General features: G+C 39.0%; 1 protein-coding gene across 4 annotated transcripts in view; it reads right to left on the bottom strand.

The window, feature by feature from the left end:
* Positions 1-9,886: 9,886 nt before the first annotated feature.
* The window catches only part of LOC147255727 (fibulin-2-like), a 30,761-nt gene continuing 18,023 nt past the window's right edge, over positions 9,887-22,624 (bottom strand). For 2 of the 4 annotated variants that reach the window (XM_086213636.1, XM_086213637.1), the window contains exons 7-17: positions 22,219-22,323; positions 21,592-21,693; positions 19,688-19,819; positions 16,461-16,598; positions 15,074-15,214; positions 14,018-14,146; positions 13,575-13,700; positions 13,117-13,233; positions 12,896-13,024; positions 11,877-12,000; positions 9,887-11,023 (exon numbers count right to left, since the gene is read on the bottom strand). In XM_086213636.1, the coding sequence (XP_086069762.1) occupies positions 10,666-11,023; positions 11,877-12,000; positions 12,896-13,024; positions 13,117-13,233; positions 13,575-13,700; positions 14,018-14,146; positions 15,074-15,214; positions 16,461-16,598; positions 19,688-19,819; positions 21,592-21,693; positions 22,219-22,323 (1,601 nt within the window). In that variant the 3' untranslated portion in view covers positions 9,887-10,665. The remainder of the gene's footprint in view (positions 11,024-11,876; positions 12,001-12,895; positions 13,025-13,116; positions 13,234-13,574; positions 13,701-14,017; positions 14,147-15,073; positions 15,215-16,460; positions 16,599-19,687; positions 19,820-21,591; positions 21,694-22,218; positions 22,324-22,624) is intronic. The other 2 variants (XM_086213638.1, XM_086213639.1) reach the window with 2 other exon arrangements.

Here is a 22,624-nt window from a genome sequence, read left to right as displayed (position 1 = left end):
TCCTCTAATTTTAAAGTGAAAAGAAGTCCTGTCATTCCCTTGTGTGTATGTGTGTGTGAGAGAGAGAGAATACACGCTTGCAAGTGGAGGCATGAGTGTGTCTGTACACTTTCACCAACATGTTCGCCTGCTGCTGTACTTTGCCTTTTTTGTCTTGGGTTTTTCTTCCTGTGTAACTGCCAAAAACCCTGACCTATCAAGGGGACGCTAACAATTTACATCCGAGATATGTTACAGAGCTTAATCTAGTGAGCTCGCCCCTCACTGGAACAGTCATAATTTAATTGATCCTTTGTAACTACAAAAGAGGAGACACGTAACCTCCTTGGATTAGTCTTCACACAGAGGAAAAAAAAGTAATGAAAGACTACGTGAATGAAACAATGAATCATGTTTTAAATTGAGGAATCCCTCTGTCATTAAAAACTTGAGCAAGATCTAATTCCTAAGCCATCTGGTTCATCAGCGAAACACAATATCACACACATAACCAATTAAACAATTCACGGGATTAATTGGATTATAGACAATAACAGGGATACAACATAATGTTCTGTTTGCTTTCTTGTGTTCTTACAGTCGGATCAATGATACCATCTCTAAATGGGCAAAAGCCCTGATGACAAAGGTTGCAAAGCTTTCTCAGCTTACAGTGGCACTGTGGGGACACCTAACATAGAATTAAATGCAATTATGAAAAAATGTTTCCAACCCGAAAGGTGTATGTAAGAGGGAAACCAGAGAGCCTGTATTCATTTCTCAAAGCCCCAGGTGCTGAGAGGATATGGCAGTCCTTTTCATATTGGCAGCTGTTTGATCAAACTAGCAAGAGCTCCTTAGTCGTACCATAGCTGCAGGTCTGATTTAAACTCCACGTCGGATTCAAAGGAGACACCGTGTCTCCAATGCACTCCAGGCTCTTTCCATAAACATAATTCCTTTGCTGGTCTCCATTTTCATTTCAGACGGCAGGAGGAGTCTGATCGTAACAAATCTACCTATGGGATAATGTTGCTCACACAGCATTTCACAGTGTCACTGCAATATTTTCCAGCATGAGTGTGAAATCATACCATGAGGAAATCTGATGGCTCATAGATCGATTGTAACTGATAGTCCTCTCTGTGCATTGTGGGATATAAAGGAAAACTAGAGAGCTGCAAGAATTCACCACAGATACTGACAGTGAAAGGAGGTGTAGCTGCACGGTTTGTGTTGTGTGTTGTTGGTCGGGGTTATGACAGCCATAGTAGATGACTGATAACTGAGGTGCGGTGTTGTGTAAGTGTGTGTGTTTGTGTGTGTATGTGTGCCCATGTGATCTGAATGACTGCACAACAAAGGGTCTGAATGGATTTAGTCAAAGCTCAAACGCTGATGCAGCTGCATTCCGGCTGGTTTATGATGTGAAACACCAAAGGAAAGGAAACAATGATCACATTCATAGGATGTCATTTTCTTCAACTTTTATCTGAGGAATTTGTTGAGTTTTTTTCCCCCTTTTTTATTACTTAATGTGTCCATCTTGTCCAGAGTGGGTCTTTGTTAAAGGCTGCGTTTGAAAATTTGACCTCATTCTCCATAATAGAATGCAGTTCAATTACCTCTCTCTATATAGGTATATTTGTTCTCAAATGAATGCAATGTAGATATCTGCATTGGCTTCCAAACACAGGGATTCTCACTTAATTGAGTATAATGGTTTAATTGGAGAGTAGTAGTAGCCTGATCCTCCCAAACTGGGGTCCTTGTCAGGTGTATGCCATAACAAGTTCAGTAGTATCCTCTCAAAATTCTCCATCAAAAATCAACAGATGTTTTATGCTTTTCCCATCCACATTCTACAAAGACCTTCTCTTTCTGTTCCTCAAACAGGCTCTGAGTCTTTTGGAGATATGCGCCCTGTAGGCTGATGTCCATTTACTTCCCGGTCAGAAATATAAAGACCTTCAGCACCCAATATGTTGCTCCTTTATGGATGAATGGTTGGTCCCATCCCACACCCATGGGAGCAGCAGAAAGCTACCTGTACCACGGTTGTGTTACTAACTTGTCTTCTTCTGTGGAGCCTTTGTGCTTCCCACTTCCCAGAACCCTGACTGACTGCTGGAGGAGGCTACAGACCTGAAGAGGCTCAAGCTGCCACCCTTAGCATCACTTGTTCCCATCCCCGTCTGTCCATCATTCTCTTCCCTGTTCTCTCCCTCTTATTCCCTGCCCCTCTCTTTCCTTCTGTATCTGTCTTTCTTCATTATCAGTCTTTGTCTCTGCCCTGCTTTCTTTCCCTCCAACAGTCAAAGCAGATGGCCGTTCCCATTGAGCCTGGATCTGCTCGAAGTTCCTGCCTGTTAAAAGGAAGGTTTAGGAAGGTCATGAGATAACCTTTGTTGTGATTTGGCGCTATACAAATAAAATTGACTTGACTTGATTGAATTAGCATTAATATAAGCAGTGCTAGCCTGATGTCAGTGGAGGTAGAGGGAGGTATAAAGCAGGTGCCTGAATGTTTCAGAGAAAAAGTTTGGGAACCACCAGGTTAAAGAAACAAGGAACTCTTTTGTAAGGAGTTTGCTTTCACGATCACAAACCACTTTTAGATAATATATTACTGTATGTTCATTATGAATGCTCCCACCACATTAGCCTGACCAAAAATGTTACAGTTTTGGTGGCTTGTCTATCTCTTAACAGGATTATAAGCAAAATATTAAGGTCGACTAGTGAAGCTAAAATGGATGACATCACATCACACGCAAGGTGAGTTTCTTGTTTGTTTGTTTGTTTTGTTTTGTCTTTTTGCACCACCACTACTCAGCTTAGCCCAGATGTTTGCTTGAAACATCAGCTCTTGTGCTCTTCTTCTGCCTCAGTCCTGGGACAATTTTGTGTCCAAATCCTCACGTCTATCAGAACTTTCTGTGAACTGAAGCTATATTCAAACTGAAAATCTAGGCCTGGATAAATGTCACCAGAAATAAGAATGTTTGCACACATATCCACAGACTACTCACTTTTCGATTAAAATTCGTAGGAAAGTCTTCTAGTCCTCCATCTTCATTGTCTCCTTTTATGTCTTTCTATGGATGTATACCTTTTCTACTGGTAGTAATGGGCATGGTGTATTACAATATTATGTCTGAAGAAAACATGAATAGAACACAATGTTTTTTTTTCTTGAAACCAAAACATAGATGCACTTAACCAACTTTTTTGAATCATCATCATGATGCCACAGTCATGAAGACCCTGAAGTTAACTGACCATATCAGAAAAATGTTTCTTTTTTCCGAAAGAGTGAGCTTGAAACAGATACTATTCATGTAGCTCAGCTTATTTTTGAATAACAGTTTTTATGCCATGTCATAGATGTCCACGTATTGCTTAAGATCCTACTGTCAGTAAATGTGATTTTTACATTTCATTTTCTTCTCAGGTCTCGACAATAATTGTATGATTCAGTCAACATCATCATAACCATTTCTCAATTGCGCACAGCAACTGATGTTATTGTCTATTCTGTCTCAAAGGAAAACAGATCCGATAGGAAACTGAACTTGGTCTCTGTCAAACTGTCACTGTTTCAACATAACGAGAATTTCCACCGGCGCTACCTCTCTTGTTTTCAACCAGCATCTCCCACATGTCAGGTGAAGTTGTTTTCCAGGGTGCATCTGGAAATACTTTAAACACAGTAAACGCATACAGGCATTCATACAGTTCCCAGATCTACTTGTAAGTTATTAGGAGGAGTAAGGGAAATTTCCCCACTGCAACGAGACCATTATCTGGGCGTGTTATTTATGAGTCATAAGCGTGTGCATCAGTGACAAGCTAGACAATTAGACAGAAATAACAACAAATCAACCTGTCATTAGTAATATATATTTCTTGAACCATATAAAGTAAATGGCATGATTTAGGCTGATTGCTGCTTGTGTTTATGTATAAGAATATTAAGCAGCTGTCAGTCAAGGTGTAACGGCTCACTGCCACATCCAACAGGATTGGCTCCTCATAAACACACAGGCATCACTCTTTTTTAACAAAATACTGCAAATATTCAAGTGGCTAACAAGAGTCCCATGAATGTTATCTTAAGTTAAACTGCAGATATACAGTACAGTTTCATGTCAAATCATTACTAAATAAGCAGATTTATTTAATTAAACTTTTTGGTTTTCTTCTCATGCACTAATTCCTACATGGAAGCCCTGTTATGAAAAAGACTTTGCTCTAGGGGTAAACAAAAACAAATGTACATATGCTAGGGAAGTTTGAAGGAAGAGGGCTTCTTTGGAAAGAGAACACAAGGTTTTCTAACCTGGTGCCGGAGGGGGCAAAGATAAAGAGAGTAATAGTTAGACTGTGGTCACACTGGTATGCAGACAGTCATGAAAGCCGTGCAGTACCTGTTGCATCTTGCAAATTCATTTGCTCAATATTGTGAAATTTGGAAGGCTCTTTTTTTATCACAACTCAAAAGATTGGCGGTAAACATTTGAGATTTGGATTACAGATGATCTTGTGATAGTCACTGGTGCATTGCTGCATCATCATCCTCATTATCAGCATCATCATCATCAAAGAGGTAAAAAGAGATTTGATTACAGGCTCCTCGTTCAAATCTGTAAAATCGAGCCGATAATTTCTCTGGTAATTATAACATTAAACAAAAAGTGTATACACTTTATAACCTTACAATTCTTCTAGTCTGTTTCTATTATTATCAAAAAAATATTTTCAGATTCCCAGTCAACCAGGTCATGGATGGCAACTGGACTTAGATATTTCAATAACTGTCACTGACTTATAACTGTTCATAATCACCGGGAACAGAAACAAGTCAAGTGGTATCAAAGGCCCCTCGGAGGCTTAATACCTCAGACTTCCCTTCAGATTTTGAAACTAAAAACCCTTTTCAAGGATCTACAGCCAGGTCCCGTTACCTTCACTAGAACCCTCCTTAGAGCTTACTAATCAAGCAAGAACTCTCTGTCATGGACTTGATTATCTCAACAACTGTTCATGCGATCAATGTCAAACTCAACGTTTGCATCCCAGGTCCTCAAGGAAGTTCTTGGTCAAGTTTGAAGTCAGTGGTTTGAGGGACCAGGATTTGGGAATCTAGTCTGTCGTGTCTGATATTCCACCCACTGATGCTGTCCATGTATGTGCATATTGTCTCATATTGTTTTACTGTTAAATTGCCAACACACAGTACAACAGGATATGTTTACTGCTTTTGCCATGAACAAACAGAAATCTGACTGGATGTTGGCACTTGATAAGGAATATGAAAGGTTTTATGAGTTGCACCTCAACCAAATAATATTGAGGTAGTCATGGATTAGGGTTAGAGTCAAAATAAAAACACAGTCAACCTGATGGTGTTGCAAATGAAAAATCAGGTGAACATGGAAGTCAAAATATACTGTGTTAAGTTGATGTTTGCTGGATAACTGGTTGATATCTTGCTTGAAATTCTGACCTGCTGGTCGCCTAGAGGGAAGGTCATCTCTAGGAGTCATCCTCTTGACACAATGCAGGTCTGTGTCACATTCATGGCAATCCCTCTTATTGTTGTTCACCCAGGAGACAAACTACCACTTTGGTTACTCACATCTATTACAGTTTATTGTAATATAAACTGACTTATACTGCTTGAAGCATTTAAAGATTAAGTTCATTTGAATGGGATCCATGATAAATGAAAATGATTCATACTTGACTTTGAAAAAAACTTAAAACTTAAAAACTGCAAGTTTGGTTGTTTTTTTTTTGGGGGGGGGGGGGAGTCTGGCCTTTTCAGTAACACTTTTTATATGATATAGGCTTGCAATTGTGATCCCAAATTTTAGTGAGTTAATTCTATGAAGGGGAAACATGGTTTGAGGTGTCAAAAGTCACACATGCCAAAGATGTCTGGCATTACATTCTGTCAAAATGGCAGTTAACAAGGCAAGACATCATCTGTGGCTCCTCACTTATTGGTCAGAGAACCTGTTGCCAAGGTGTCGACCTGTGATTAGGACTCCAGTAAATCTTCCCACCCAGGGAGCCTTGACGAGGAGTCTTTCCCCCCAGGTCATTCCATTCCTTCAGGGATGAGTCTCGCTTTCCTCCCTATCTGCCCTCCAGGATAGAATCTTTAACCTGGATCTTTTACATCTGACCTTCTCACAGGTCAGACTAAAGGCAAAATGTCTGTTTAAAGGCTTGGTGAGACTTTTTCATGTTTTAAAAAATATCCAATCCATTCTAAAGAGTGGAAAATTAGGGATGTGGTGCAATATCTGCTGCAATATGATAAGATGACATCTTGGCTGAGCTATCAGGAGCCTCAAAGTGACAGGCAACCTTACATACCTTTCTCATTCTCCTCTCAGGCAAATTCTTCTCTCTAGTTGTCTTGCTTTCTGTGCCTCTCAACTTGTTTTGCCTCTCCTTCTTTAATTTGAGTTCAGACAAACAAGTTCCTTTGCACTGCTCTCTTCTAAGTTTATGTTCTATGCTACCTCAATGCATAACCTCACTGTTGTTCATCTGTATTTCCCTTTAATGTCTGGCCTGTCCCCTGGATGGATCATTTTCATTCAAAACTGTACACCATCAGCCCTGCAAACCAGGCTTTCTTTTGATTGCTATCCATACATCTCTGTTTGATTTTAAACTGCTCCTAACCTCCAAAATGTGTGTTTCATCAGAGCAGAAAGCTTTGATGTAGCTAAAAAAATGATTGGGTTATGTTAAACAGATCTCCCACAAAATCTCTTCTCAATCTCCTTTGCAATCTTCTCATTCATGAATGACAAAAACGTGTAATATAGATTTACAGAAGCTTAAGACACTTTTTCTATTTGTTTAGTGTTTAAGTCATTTCTGCTGTCTCTACAAATGTTGGATGCTGCTGTTACATCTGAATCTCCACCCAGGGATTGATGGAATGTCTCTTCTGCTGCTGCCAGAACCTTTCAACCATTGAGTCATTACACAAGAGAGTAATTATAATCACTTATTACTATATGAAAAGGCCAGATGATAATCACTGATGCCCCAAATTACCTGCACCTGCCACCTCATAAGGCCCCCCTATCAGAATGCTGAGATATGCAGTGTGTGTACATGGGATACAATGCCCATGCAAATTTAAATTTTTACTGGATAATATTTTTCATAATAATTATGGTTATTTTATTCAGTGTGTTTACAAATGTTTCAACTATTGATTTATGACACAAGAGAGCATTGCAATAACTTACTCTTATAATAATTATGGTTATTTTATTTGTTGATAAGTGTTTCGTTAATGTGATGTGAATAACGATTTCTATTGTACTCTGATTTCCTGTTTATTTATGAAACCTATCATTTTTGCATCCCACCCATATAACACTAAATTACAGCAGTTGGATTTTGGTGTCTTTTGATTTAAGTGGTTTGGTTTTGCTTTGTGGTGATGACATCATAGTAACACACACAGACTGAGCTTTAATTTCTATCGCATCATAGTTTCATTATGGTGTTCAGCCAATGATCAATTATCAAACGCTAAAATAATATAATTTCTTATAGTAGGTGAGAAAACATCATCTAAATTTTAGATTCAAACATAATAAATCTGCCTGCGCTGAAGTTACATAAAAAAATTGACACAGGGATTCACATACTGAGGTGTGTGAGCTGGGATGTTGCACACAGCTAGTAACCACAGCAGGTTTGACTGCTGCTAGTTAGCCTCATCCTGATCTAATGATGCATACTTGCCACTGTTTATAGCAGCCAGGGAGGATGGTGCGCTAGCCTGTGCTTGTCTGCTGCTCAGAATGCCCATTAACACTCTTTTCCCCCTCGGGTGATGACCACCTGAGCAATCAAAGACAAGTGTGTCTGTAGCATCACCCCCTCCCCTCACTGATCAGACCACATACATCCTAATCCTAGCATGGCTCAGACCTACACCCACACACTCACTGTACAACTGCGGAACAGTAAATTAAACTATTTTCACCTCAAAAATTGAATTTTGATGACATTTTTTTCTCCTGTTAACATATATTTCTTTGAATATTGTTTTTTGATCCGTGTTTTATATTGTGACATATGCTGCAGCCTTCTTGGTCATGTCGCCCTTGAGAGAAAGATTCTGATCTCAATGGCTTAAATACCTGGTTAGATATAGGTTACATAAAAATACAAATCATCAGTTTGTTCAAATTAAGGAAAAATTCATCTTGCACGTGGCTATTAAGATAATTAAGCATTTGCATGTTTTTCAAATGAGTGAACCCAGTGATAATACAGAGATAATTCTATCTAGTACCATACTGAACCTTTTGCAAGTATTTTCTTTAAATTTTTTATTAACTGGGTATTAATCACAAAAATAATGATTTACCTTGAAACTTACAAATATTGATGGACAAAACTATAAAAATACGACTTTGAAACTGAACAGGATGCGCTTGATGTCAGCAGTTAATAGGGTAAAATGGTGACATGATTGGATGTCAACCCATACTGTTTTGAATAAAATAAACAAATGTAACATAACTATAACACTGGGTTGAATCTAAACCTTGAGTAAAGATTATCCATTCTTGTAAAATCTTGCAATATTTCATCTACCTCAAGTGAAGGAATAGTGCTTTATCTATCTTTGCAAAGTTTTACATGAGAGTTCATGGGTGTTGTATCATTGAATGCACGTTTTATGCGACTTGATAAACCTGCTAATCTTCAATACAGTAACTTAACAGCACAATAACCAATTCTTCTACAGCTGTCCAGTCCTATAACTCTCTAAAAGTACCTCTTCCTATCTCCAGGACATTTCAAAACTTCCTGTCAGTGTCTTAAAAAAACAGTAATAGATGTGTGTATCTTCCCCTGTCTGGGTGTGATTCACTGTCCCTGAAACACACCACCTAATCTTGAAGAGCAGATAAAGCTAATTAGGGGAAAGAGACATCAATCATCATACATGGGGCTCCTTGTGTTGTAGCCTACATACCACCAGTGGCATCTCAGTCACTGGGTGTGTTTGAAAGTTTGAGTCAGGAATACTCACATAGCTATTAGTATGAGTTATGTCAGGGGGAACATGTCAAATTCTAATGATTGTTTCCTAGAAATTTTTAGGAGTAAGCAGCTGTTACCTTTTCTTCTTTTTTGTTACCATTTATTTAAACTAAGCATGAGACTAAAATTTGTCTAGAAATCATGGAGATCGGTCTTTTGTTGAAATGACCTTCCACAATATAACTCATAGGAGATAACGGAAAATTGGCAAGGAGTTCTGTTTGGATGTGCAACATGCATTCATATTGCTGTCACAGCGACACACACACACCCTTTCCCATGATTACAGAAGGTCTGGAAGGTTCACTGGACTTCTGACTGGACCAGAAGATGTCACACTCTTGACATTTATGATATAATTCTATGTAAATCTAAATGTTTTTATTCTGAATTTAACATTGACATTCTTCAAAAATCATTTGAATTTGTGCTTATAAAGACTTTTCTGATGCTATTTTCAGGGTGTGGGTCTGTAATCATCCTGTAGGTGGGAGTGTAACTCTTTCCATATTATAAGCTGAGTAGATGTGCTTGAACTTTGAAGCGCTTAAAGGAGGACTGTATAATGCTTTTATAGGCACATATCCATCAAACTGGTGTAACTGCATATTGTATATTTGTGGTTTGTATATTCATAGTAACATGCCCTGACAAGAGCGAGTGTAATAGTTTAACCTCACTGTAGTGTATCCATGAGATTTCAACATCTTTAATGGTTAAGCAAACTTCCCAAGTAAAAACGACTCACACACACACACACACACACACACACACACACACACACACACACACACACACCACTCCTTGACAAATTATTTTCCTTTTAATAAATATATTCAGCCAGAACTCACCCAACTACATCGCTTACTGTTCTAAAATACTTTGCAGTTTACGAATCTAGCAAAAAATATGATACATCCATTTGTATACATAATACAGGGATACAAAAATTCACTATATAGAGTAACATTAAATTAAAAAAATACTTCAAAGACAAAACAAAACAGCAGCGCAGCATAAAAGAAAAGAGCCATCGTTGTTCAGATACAGTGATGGAAATATTTACCATATGATACTGCAGGTCTTTCAAAAGCAAGAGTTAGGACACCCTGGTGTTTCACAGGGTGATTTCCGTGATTTTCATTGAGTCTGGGGTTCCTTAGCTTTAAAGCTCGGGAACCCTGTGATACTGGGATGTTAAACAGAGGCTGTATACAGTGTTTACTCACATATGGTTAAGATAATGATACAAAACAGTAAAAAAAAAAAAGTAATCCTGGCACGATCATAAAAACCTTGAATGGGCATTTGAATGTACTTGATGTTTTTTTCTGTGCCATGGAAAATAATGGCATTAGCAATTCATGAGAAAAAATAATATTGTAATTCAATTTGAATGGTTTTAATGCAATTGCAGTAGCACCCTTAACAAATATTATTACGTCAGTGTTTTAATATCAGTTTCAACTGGACACAAGCAAGATTACCTTCTAGAAATGATCGAGATAAACAGTGGAATATTTGTGAAATTGTTAAATTGTCAAAATTATACTGAGGTCCATAATGGCGAGTGATGAGCACCAGCTGTTAGAGTGAGTTAGCTGTGATGAAGACGTAAATCTTGGCCTGGAAAGTGGTAAACGTCCCCTGTCTCCAAAGCTTCATCTCTACATTGATTAGGAAATCCCTTGGCCCATCAACCTGTCGGTGTAAGTACACCGCACCTGTGTAGGCATTCAGCTTTCGGGTACTGAAGTAGTTTTCCTCATTTCCCTCAGTGATGCTAACGATGACGTTGTCTCCAGAGTAGGCGGGAGAGGGTCCGATACGGAAGATTTGAGCAGGAATGACAATGTTGGACTGAAAACTGAGGTAGTAGTAGGTGATCCGCAGAGGGGAGTTCTGACACTCCAGATAGTTTGGACAGCTGATCCGCTCACAGCGCCTACAGAGGACCGAGAAATGGAAGCTGTAATCACAATGAATTATCCGAAACATTATATGTCTTCTTTATAGTAGTGGGTGTGTCATCAGGAAACAAAATAAAGGGATAGTGAAAATCTAGAAACCAAAAAGCTGCATCCCCAATTCCATTTAAACAGTGTAAAGAAGTTTAAGGTCTACAGTAGCCTTTACAGTCATCATTTGTTTGGCCATCATTGAAAATAAGAGAATTAAAAACTTTCTCCCTTTCAGCGATTGATTTTTCTTTCTCTAAGAGGTCAGTTCTACAAAACTGCCAAAGGTGTCCAGAGAATGAAGTATGCCCTTCTTCACACTATTATTTAACCACCCGTGCCCACTCACCTGTGAAGCAATAAAATATCATAGCACCCAAATCAATTTAGCCATATAAGAGAGGAGATAATCAAGATTGTGTAAAAGTCAATATGGCTGCTACAGTAAGTTAGAGATGGCAAACTCTTATAAGGACTTAAGCTTTAAACATACTGACGGAATTTCATAGGCTTCTATGAAACAGTTCAGACATAAATAGTGAGCAGCAGAGGATGCAGCGATGGTTACAGGAGCAAAAATATAGTATTCGTGAAACAAGATAAAATATGTATAATAAGGGCCAAATCAATATTGATGTTGTCAAACAGATAATGACACAAAACAATGATCTGACAAAGCTGTATAAAACATGTTTTCCACCTGATTTACTTCTTTAAACTGATTTTTCTTACTTTTTACTCCCACTCCTTATTTTGAAAGGCAAAAAGATTTGCATCCAATCACACATTAAAATAAGTACTGAGCAATGGTTTGACATTTAAACTTATTTCATGACTTACGTGTCGGACACTTTGCGGTAGTTTGGTGGACAACTGAGAGAGAGGCAGCGGTAGCTTCCCTGGATGTTGTAGCAGGTTTCAGCTAGAGAGCAGTTATGGGCTCCTGTGGTGCACTCATCGATATCTAAAACACAGAAGTGATGCACAAATGCTGGTTTAATGCTAAGAGAGGAAGTGTTAGTCCTTGCTCATTTGAGGAAAAGCCTGATTGCTGAAACATAATATCTTCATTTCCTTTGGGAAAAATTAAAAAAAAAAATTCAAATTAGCGAGACAAGACTTTTGGCCATTATAGCGTTATTGAGTGTGTAATTACAGAACCACTGTAAAATTACCAATTATGTTTATCATAGAATAATCATTACTGTGCACTCTTTGAAGAGTCAAACTGGTGCACAACCATGCTTTTGTAGATTTATCTTTCTCATAGCAGAGCCCATCGAGGTACAGAGAGATGGGACGTAACATATATTGTTTTGTACAGAAGTACATTTTTTTGGGGGTATCTGGACTGCTTATATTTCCTACATTTTTATACAAATATCAGTTCTATCTACACTTCATATTTCAAAAACAGGGCTTGTTAGTTTACATTTTATATGGGACAGAAAAAAACAACATAATTAGAGAAACAGACGAATTTCCAAAGGTTTATATAAGTTGTTCACTTGCCAACATCGTGGCAGTAAAGCACATAAGTTGCAACTTCCTAAAATTTAAAAAAAAGAAAGAGAAAATATGACCACAATTTTTATTCATTAAAAAGAACAACAGAGACGTGTAAAGACAAACCTCAGACAAATTGTGTCTAGTGCAGTGAAGATTGTGATGTCTATGCTGTCAAACATGAGGGATGACAGTAAACAAAGCAGGCGGTACGAAGAAAAAAAATTCAATACTTTTTCCTTTTATACTTTTGAGAACATTTAAGAGCCTGTACCTCTTTAGTTCTACTTTAGTAAACAGGTTTGAGCAGGAGGCACAAATGTGCACACAAATACACAAATATGTGATTTCACCTCTGCAGGAACGTCCATTGGGAGACATGGTGTATCCATATTCAGGACATGCACACTGGTAACTCCCAGGAACATTCACACATTTGTAGGTGCACAGATGACCAATACTTTGAGAACACTCGTCAATATCTGAGAAAGAAGGAGGGAAATCATGTAAAAAGGATTCATCAACTTGTCCAAACATAGGTGGTATTTGTGACATGAAGCACAGCTTGCCCCACCTTCACAGGTGTGCCCATCCTCCCTGAGGTAGTAGCCCTGTCTGCAGTAGCACTGGTAGGAACCGTAGATGTTGGCACACTCCTGACTGCACAGGCTAGCCAAACACTCATTGACGTCTGTGGATTACAGGTTACTGCTCATTACTGTCACAATGCACTTGATCAAAGGATTTTCAATGTTTTTACCCTAACATATAAACATGATGTTGTTATTAAGCCAATTATGTTATCAATCATGCTTGAAGGCAAGTCCTCCTAACCACTTTACAGTGGCCAGCTTGAATATGAAATAGATCGAGTTATATTTTCACAAATAAAATCACAAAAACACACATGCACCCACATGTACAGATAATGTGCGCGTGCACGCACACACACACAAACACACACACACACACACACACACACACACACACACACACACACACACACACACACTTAAGCCGACGTTAACAAACCTTCACAGTTATTGCCATCACTGGTTAAGCGGAAGCCAGTGGTACACGAGCATTCATAGGAGCCTGGGGTATTCTCACAGGTCTGGGCACACAGACGGCCTTGGTAGCGCCAGCACTCATTTATATCTGAGAAGAAGAAGAGGAGGAAGCAGTGTGATCATACCTCTCTGAGTACATGTGTTTGTCGATTGCAGTGTGATTTCAGGAGACTAGCTGCATACTGATACTATAAACACTTGAGCAGAGTCCATTACTATGAGAGTCACAACTTGGTGAATCACAGCAGCCGACGTGATCAGGAGCCTAGTGGCTACAGCCAAGCCTGGGAAACAGCAGCAGCTCTCCTCCACCACAGAATAATAAACAGGAGCAGCCATGCAGGCAGGCAAAAGAGGGTGTCAGTGCAGTGTTGTGATAAATCTACTGTGCGATGTCCAACATACCTACACACATCCTTCTGAATGAGTCATACTGATAACCTGTCTGGCATTCACAACGATAGGATCCAGGCAAATTGTGGCACAGCTGGCCCTCTCCACATCGATGGAGGCTGCTCTGACACTCGTCCACATCTGCAGCGCACACACACACACACACACACACACACACACACACACACACACACACACACACACACACACACACACACACACAATTTTACTTGATATGCACTAAATAGACATTATGCTGATATTTTAGAATTGATCACACGTCTGATATTTATTGTTGTATAACAACGAATAAATATCATATTCATATTTTGTATGTACTGACAAAGACATGAATGAAAACAATGTGGATTGGAAAAAATATATAAATCATTTGAAAAAGCACATGAATCATGTATTTATTTTAGTTCCCTAATCACTGATAACAAGCAAAGAGGAGACTCAAGCAAACAAATATATGCTGGTATTAATGATGTGCTTAAACTCTCATCCATCATTTATACCAATATGTTTCCATGAATTTTCCACACCTTAGGGAGAGTATAGTTGACTAAAAAGAATGAAAAGCTACATGGTTATATAAATATGTGTTAAAGTAAATCAATATTAACCATAAGAGATTTTTCTCTGTCAAATCTGAACAGAACCACATATCCCGTACTGCATTCTAATATGCAAGTTATTGTGAATCGAAATATCAACAACTTTCTAGAAAATGTATTTTTGAATGTTTCTAGGCCTGTAATGTGCTATTAATGGAATGTACAATGAAATTCCATAATTTTTCCAAGTTCTCCCGTGACCTTATGAACCCTGATAAACGAATGACAGGGGAGCAGATGGAGAGAAGAGTGTTTGCAAATAACACACAATTCGTGATTGTAACTTATGTCTCCAATTTAATTATCTCATATGTAGTCTGTGCAATAATATAGTATTCTGTAATATGATATGAGGTGCATGAGCTCACATCATAATTCCTTGCCTGTCAGACTCCTACTGATAATGTCTGTAAATGAAATTTGATTCTTCATGCATGACAAAGCTTACCAATACATCCGGTCCCATCAGGACTGGCATGATAGCCACGGCTACAGATTATCTTCCTCTGACATGTGTAGGATCCCACTGTGTTGATGCAGTTAAATCCTGAACTACACGGCTGAACCACACCGTGACACTCGTCAATGTCTGGGTATAGAGACACAGATAGAGGTGAGTAAAGAAAGCCACAAAGGCACAGCGTGAGAGACCAGAGGGCAGTTCTTTAGCCACACTCTGATATCAAAGCAAACACACATCACACACATGCATTCCCCTAGATAAATTTGTGTGTCTGACATTTTCTCATTTCTCAGAGCATTTCTTTTACACTCCTTTAACAGTGGTGTCGGCTGCCTCGACATGCCCCAGTTCCTGCCCCTGGGGGCTAATTCCACAGCATCAGTTTGTACTGGAGGAGGACAGAAGATTGTCTTTTATCCACCCCTCTGCAGCCCCTAACAGCAACCTCTCTGATCTCCTGTCTGTGTGGCATTTAACCCCTCTGTCACTGAAGTCCTGCTGATTCACCTGTACAGCACAGTATCTGTGAGGACTGTGATTCACCTGTGAGGCCATTTTAGAATCAGCCAGGCTCACTCATCTGTGTTTGGGAATAAAATATGGAACAAAAACAAAATCACCGCTGAAAGAAAAGATAAAGACCTTTGCTTGATGATAACTCTTATAAAGTGATGCTTCACATTTTATTTTCAATGGGCAATTAAGGTTTTCTTCAGTTTACTACCTGTAATGATAGAATAAAACCAGAAAATTGATGTAATCACTGAACCAACACACCCATACATTCGCTCCTAGATCTACAGAACTTACAATGAAATGGGCTCACATTTTTACCTCAGCCAAGAAAAAAACCCACAAGCTAATATATACTAAATGCTTATGGTACTGCTCATATCGCCTCTCCAAATTATTCATACAGAAAATTTGGTGTTGCCAGCTTAAGAAATGTGGGAAAAAAATTAATGCAAAAATAGACAGGAGGTGTCAGGCCATCTAGCAACTGAAGGGTTGCTGGTCAAGGTCAACTGGGTTAGGCTCCAGCCCCCCCCCCCCCCCCCCCCACGCGCTCCGCGACCCTGAACAGATAAGCGGTATAGAAGATTGAGTGATACCAATCAGATGGATACCAAAGTCAGCTGAGGTTAACTTGAGTCATATAAAACAGGCATTTCCCAACCTGACTTTCTTTTTAGAACAAAAATCCTCTTTTTATTCATTTAGAAATAAGTGATATAAAACAGTGTGCCCTTGATGAGCAGTGACACATAAAAAGTAAAGGCTGGACAGTTTGGAGAGGTGGTAGCCATTAATACTCGCACTGATTTTATACTTGAAATATGCCATAATTATGTCATAAAATAATCCCCCCTACCTATACAGTTGCCCTGTGCATCATGGTTAAAGCCAGTGGGACAGCGAGGTTTGGGGCTGCACCTGAATGAGCCCTCTGTATTCACACACTCATAGCCAAGCTCACAATTATGGCTCATCTGCACACACTCATTGATATCTGTGGTGGAGGGTAAACAAATAAACCAACAAGCAGAGAGGACATGATTAATTGCAAATCAAACATCATTAGTTTCAATCTAATAGTCTACTGGGTGAGTAAAATGCAGTACATGACGCAAGACACATGCATGTACCACATTTGACCACTGGATGGCACTGTGGTTAAACATCAGATTGTGCATGTCACTTCCACTGTTGTTCCCGTGTTCAGGGCCTCTCCATGCCTATTATCTCATCATTACTCAAAAGTAATAGCATTGTACTACAACACAGGAGTTTTACTAATCATGTCTGTGATGGGTTCTAAATGACAGTTTATTGTTTAAACTAAATGAAAAAAAAAACTGCAGAAGTTATGTACCATGGTCTTCCTGCACAGCATTTCTATAAAACTTTGCAGGATATTTCCCCAGGAGTTCTCTAACACCTGCCTACAAGGGGATTTACCTCCTGTCAATCACTCTTCCACATCTGTTGCTGTATGAACCAACGCTGGAGGGAAATCATTATCTCAAAGGAGCACAAATTGTAGTGCATATGGGCATGAGTGCATAATGCATGAGTGTCTAATGTTTTCAAGCCAGCCTGCAGGACTTCACCGCTGTAATTGCTGTGTGAAGGCCTAAACCAGCTCTGGCAGGCAGTCCTGCTGATGTAGGGTAGGTCTTTAAACAGGCGATAGTGATTGAACATCTTGCTCCTGACACAAGTCTGGCAGAGTCTGCTAGAGCTGAGTGAAACTGACATAGACTAAAACAGCGAGAGAAAAGACAGGAAGCTGGATAAATGTGTGTGACTGGCAGTGGTCGCCCTCCCTGTGAACACTCAAGGAATCGAAAAAGGTTAAAGAGTCCGCTTGCTGGATGTGATATTGTAAACTCTTGAATCCTCTTGATAACTTTATTTCACACATATGACACTATAGTCACAGCAGTTTTTAGCAAGGCATGTCAATGAGTTGTTTCTATATAATTTAGAATTCATCAATGTCACATTGTAAACTTAGAGAGTTTTATAAGTGCATATATTTGGATTCATGGTTTTTTTTGTTTCTATGGCCATTTTTTGTAATCTCCATTCGAGAGAAAATGTTTGCGGGCTCTAAAGTGGAAGAACTAACTGTGAATTTGCATCTGTACTGTAAAACACAAACACAAAAACAATTTTAAAGTAATTTCTTTACTCATTTTATACATTTCACTGTGCTGTTTTGGCCTGATTCCAACCACAAAGCTTTGAGTTTTGTGAAAAATTCTAACAGAATTAGTACTTCATGTTCCACACGCTAAACCCATAGGGGGCAGCATATTACCACAAAGTTTGGGCGTATGCAAATGCTAACTTCCTTTAAAATGAGGCCAAGAATGAGCTAGAGGGCAAATAAGGTCACAAGTTGTGGATAGTGACTGAAAGAATGAGAATGCAATTACAAGTGGCTGAAATAAGTTTCCTCTGTTGGCTGGCTGGCCTGCACTGTTAGTCCCTCTGGATGAAAAATTTCGAAGAGATCAACAGCTGCAAACCATCAGTCCAGATTTTATGAGTGTAGGCACAGCCCACTACAGCCACTCCTCCTTCACGCTACAGTGACTGACTATCGCCTCAAGACGAACCGACACTTGCTCAGGCAATTAAAAATTGCTGTTTTAACAGGAGTTCAAAAGTTCTTGTACCCAGTGGGTGAGTTATAAGTGGGGATGGCACACTTATGGAAACTGTAATTTTTTACTGTCTTAAAAACTGATTAGCAAAATTGTATTGATTTTATACATATTTTGGTTCACATTCCAAGCAGGCTCCCCATCTCATTACACTTGCATTTTGAGGGTAATTCAGTTGCCAGAAAAGAAATAAAATATAAAATACAAATAAACAGTTTAAAGCTCCTTAAAGAGTTTCAATTTGACTAATATATTGCTACAGCTAATAAAAACAAAAAAAAACAAATAAAAATAAATTAAAAAACAAGATTTTTTTGTTTTAATTGATATTTTGTATATGATAGTAAGAAAAAGAGTTTAGTTCTCTGAACTTAAATGTATCATAGTGGTGTTAAGAAATAAAGTTTTTCACACACTGGAAGAGTAGGACAGTTACAACTGATCCTAGACTACCCAGTCTTAACCAAGTCATTCTAAGTCACTCCCAGAAGGGAACACAATTAATTTTATCCCTGCTGGGAATTTGTTACATTTGTTATTAGCAGTGGCGGCATGGCTTGGAGGAAGAGTGACCATCTAGCAACCCAAGGGTCGCTAGGTTGATCTTCACTTCCCCCGGTGACCATGTTGAAGTATCCTTGAGCAAGATACCATGCCCCTAATTGCTCCTGATGGCCATGCGACGGACTGGCGCCTCTTCCAGGGGTGTACCCCGCCTCAAGCCCAATGTGAGCTGGGATAGGCTCCTGTGACCCTTAACATTTAAGCAGTATAGGAAATGGATAGATGGATGTTTTGTTAGAAACAGATAAAGTGTTTTATTATCACCACTTAGTAAGCTATGAATAGGGAATAGTAAACACAGATATTTTCACTCTTTATTTAAACTAACAGCCTGAGTGCATACCCATTAAACATGCTTTCTTGTTAAATGCTCATTTTGCAATTGAGCATTGTTTAGGTTCACAATGAGCTACAGATTGGCCGAGTCTCCTTGACTGAACTCATTGGCAAGTACAAGAACATTTAACAGCACAGCAATACTCATATTAGAGGCTCTTCTTCCTGAACGATGCTACTGCTGCTCTTGCTGCTTCATGAATGAGACCTCAGCACTGCCCAAATTTATGACGCATAGCTATAATGAGACATATTGGAGGGTTAACTGCTAGAAGTTGGGCACAACCTGCACAATAAAAGGTCAGGTAGCTCTGCATACTGTTAACAGCAGGCAAGTACAATGAAAATAATTCTCTAGGGTAACATTTTGTGTGTGTATGTTTTCTTTTTTTTATCTGAACAATGTGCTTTCCTTATATTGTGAACTTGCAGTCGTACAAACACTCTTGCTGGTATTCACAACATAATCACTGTGAGAGGAAGTTAATACTTTGAAGCCGCTTAATACTGATAAGGTGTGGTGTACCTTCACAAATGTTGTTGTTGATCTGGTATCCCGGGGGACAGGCGATCACTTTCTGACAGATGAAACTCCCTGCAGTGTTCCTGCAACGCTCATTCAACTGGCAGGCACGCACTGACAAACACTCATTTATGTCTGGATGTTGAAAAAAGAAAATAGAAAAAAGAAACTTGGGGAGAATATATAATTTGTAAACATATTATATATGCACACACATGTGTGTGTGTGTTTATTTATATATATATGCATAGAAGGATTAGTAAAAAAAAACAAACAAGTAGATCTTTCACACTGGTAATACATCTGGTCCAGTGCAACTCTACAATGCACTTTTTTCAGCCATCAATCAAGAAATAACCCAATTGTTGACCCATACTAGGTCAAGTGCAGTCAAAAACCTAAACACAAATCAGTTGATTAAACTGATGTGAAAAGTGAGCAGCCCTGGAGACGATGCAAGGAACACACAGCACAGTGAGTTTCACAGCTGTCTCCAAGAATTAGATCCGGAAGACAGCTTTCTCCAATTTAGATGACTGTGATTTAATTGCGATCTGCTGCTGCTGAAGACACTAGATCATGATGGTGATTTGTATGAATTCATGCTTTTTCACACATTTTCACAAGACCACAAGCAAACAGCTTTTAAAGTTTCATGAACAGAGTTCAGATTTGATATGTAAGTCTGACCTTGTGTAACTTTTAAATTTCATTGTATGAGGCAAGGCAAGGCAATTTTATTTGTATAGCCCGTATTTACAAACAGTTTGTCTCAAAGGGCTTTACATAGCATCATAACAACATCCTCTGCCCTTAGACGCTCACATCAACTGAGGAAAAACTCCACAGAAAACTCTTTTAACAGGGAAAAATCTGAGAAACCTCAGGGTGAGCAACAGAGGAGGGATCCCTCACCCAGGACGGACAGACGTGCAGTAGATGTTGTTACAGAAAAGAAAACAGTTTATAATGCAAAATGCAAAATTGTATATTTATGAGGCTACATAAATGGCGTGGACAAAATAAGGTAGCAGTCTTTAACATCCAGTTTCCTTGTCTAAAATTAAATTGATTTTTTTGTTGTTGAATGGGTTGTCATTTAAATTCCTGAAACACGGTCTGTGGTTATGACATGCTTAAGCGATCTTAAAGTCTTGTTCTATAGCATAAAATGAATCAGTGAAGAAGTGAAAAGCTGGTTGTGGTGAAGTTTAAACCTGTAGTGAAGTTTGTTTACTGCTCCATGTTGGATTTGTTTTTTTCCTTAAAAGTAGATTTGTATTTCTAATGATTGCATTTAAACTTCAAAAATCATAAAAGTAGTTTTCATTTGTGAAGATTATGTTGTGAAACAAAGCATATCAGTACCGGTAATCATATACTGTAGGTTGCACCACTTTGCCTATTTTAGGCAAAAATCAAAATTCTATGTAGTTCTCCCAAAGGCTTTTGTCAAAAGGAACCCATGGTGATGCCTGCTTCCAGGTTTGCCTGCCTGATGCTGCTTGGTGGTGCACATTTTCTAGTTTTCTCAGTTAGATACAGCAGTCGGCTCATTATGAAACATTGATTCTGAGTGGAAATAAGGGCAATATAGTGACAGACACATGATATTGCATGGTTGCGTTGGATAGATTAAAACCGTTTGCCATTCAGATTTTTTTTGACTGCATTGGTGTGTCACTGAAAGCAAGGGGAATTAAAATGTATCTCCTCAGCAAATCTAGAGGTGCTGATGAGATAAACAGACAAATCAGTTACTTTCTTGCCAAGAATCTTGCCTGCTCGGGATGTAGGTTCACTCTCAGATGATGGCTTAAATTACAGGCTGTGTTTCTCTATGATGTCTTAAAACATTTGAAACTGGTGTATTGTCAGAAAATGTTATCAGCATTCATGTTCCTTACCTTCACAAGATTGTCCATCAGCCATAAGAGAGAATCCTTGGAAACAGGAGCATTGTGGCCTTCCGCCCTCTGGGGTGCACTGTTGCTCACAGGGGTGGTTTCCTACAAATATTACAGTCAGGTCAAATGAAATATACAGTACAATGACTCCTTACAACTGTATTTATGATGAAACAGAGGGGAGCATTGTGAGCATCTATGGGACTGAGAGCAGTCTTCATATATACTATAAATATTTCCATTTGCTCATTTCCTTTTTCCAGGTCATTCCCTGACCTGGTCAGATTGTATTTCCTTTTTTTTTGGCCCACAGTATGATGGACCTCCACCCTGATGCCATGGAAACCAAACAAGAGAAAGAAAATGAGACCCTGCACAAATAATTATAAGGAACTGGTGAAAAGGTGAAAACATATTAACCTTTGATACTATCTCACAGTTATATTTCACAGAAATGGAGCATAATAACATGACAGCCTCTGCTGGCTTCTTCTCTGAACATATCATTTAAACCAACATGCATGTTCTGCCTTGGATTAACACGTAAAGATGAATGGAAATGCTGATTGTGAGCTGTCAGGACTGTATGTCCCACTCCCCTCATTAAGCCATACATGTCTGTCTAACCTTCACAAGGGTTGAGTGGGATGGAGGGCTGGGTGGGTAGGGTGAGGGATGAGGTGGGCTCCACTCTGTCATTCTCCTTCAGTCTGTTCTCTTCATCCACTGTCTCTGCAGAAACATGAATAATCTCATCACAGGAGCTAGGGATTACACTATAATTGAGAACACTACCTTGCTATCTACTGCTGTCTTACATAGTTAGAGGCCTTGAGCAATTTCTGCATTTTCATAAAAAGATATGAGGCTAGTGACTTGATGAAAGTTGTAATAGCAGTGAAGGTAAGACAGGAAAAAGCATTGCCTGCAGACAAACATTGGGTTTTATTAGTGAGCCCCATCCCTTACTGTAATTTGCTGAGAGCTCTGGCATTAGCATCCTGTTGAGACAGGCTTGTGCTGATGAACGCCA

This window comes from Aulostomus chinensis, chromosome 9 (genome assembly GCF_037954235.1).
Source record: "Aulostomus chinensis isolate RoL2024-O1b breed Wild chromosome 9, RoL_Achi_v1.0, whole genome shotgun sequence".
Classification (NCBI taxonomy): domain Eukaryota; kingdom Metazoa; phylum Chordata; class Actinopteri; order Syngnathiformes; family Aulostomidae; genus Aulostomus; species Aulostomus chinensis.
Note: the sequence above shows the minus strand (reverse complement) of the source record. Positions and strands in the feature narration are given on the sequence as shown.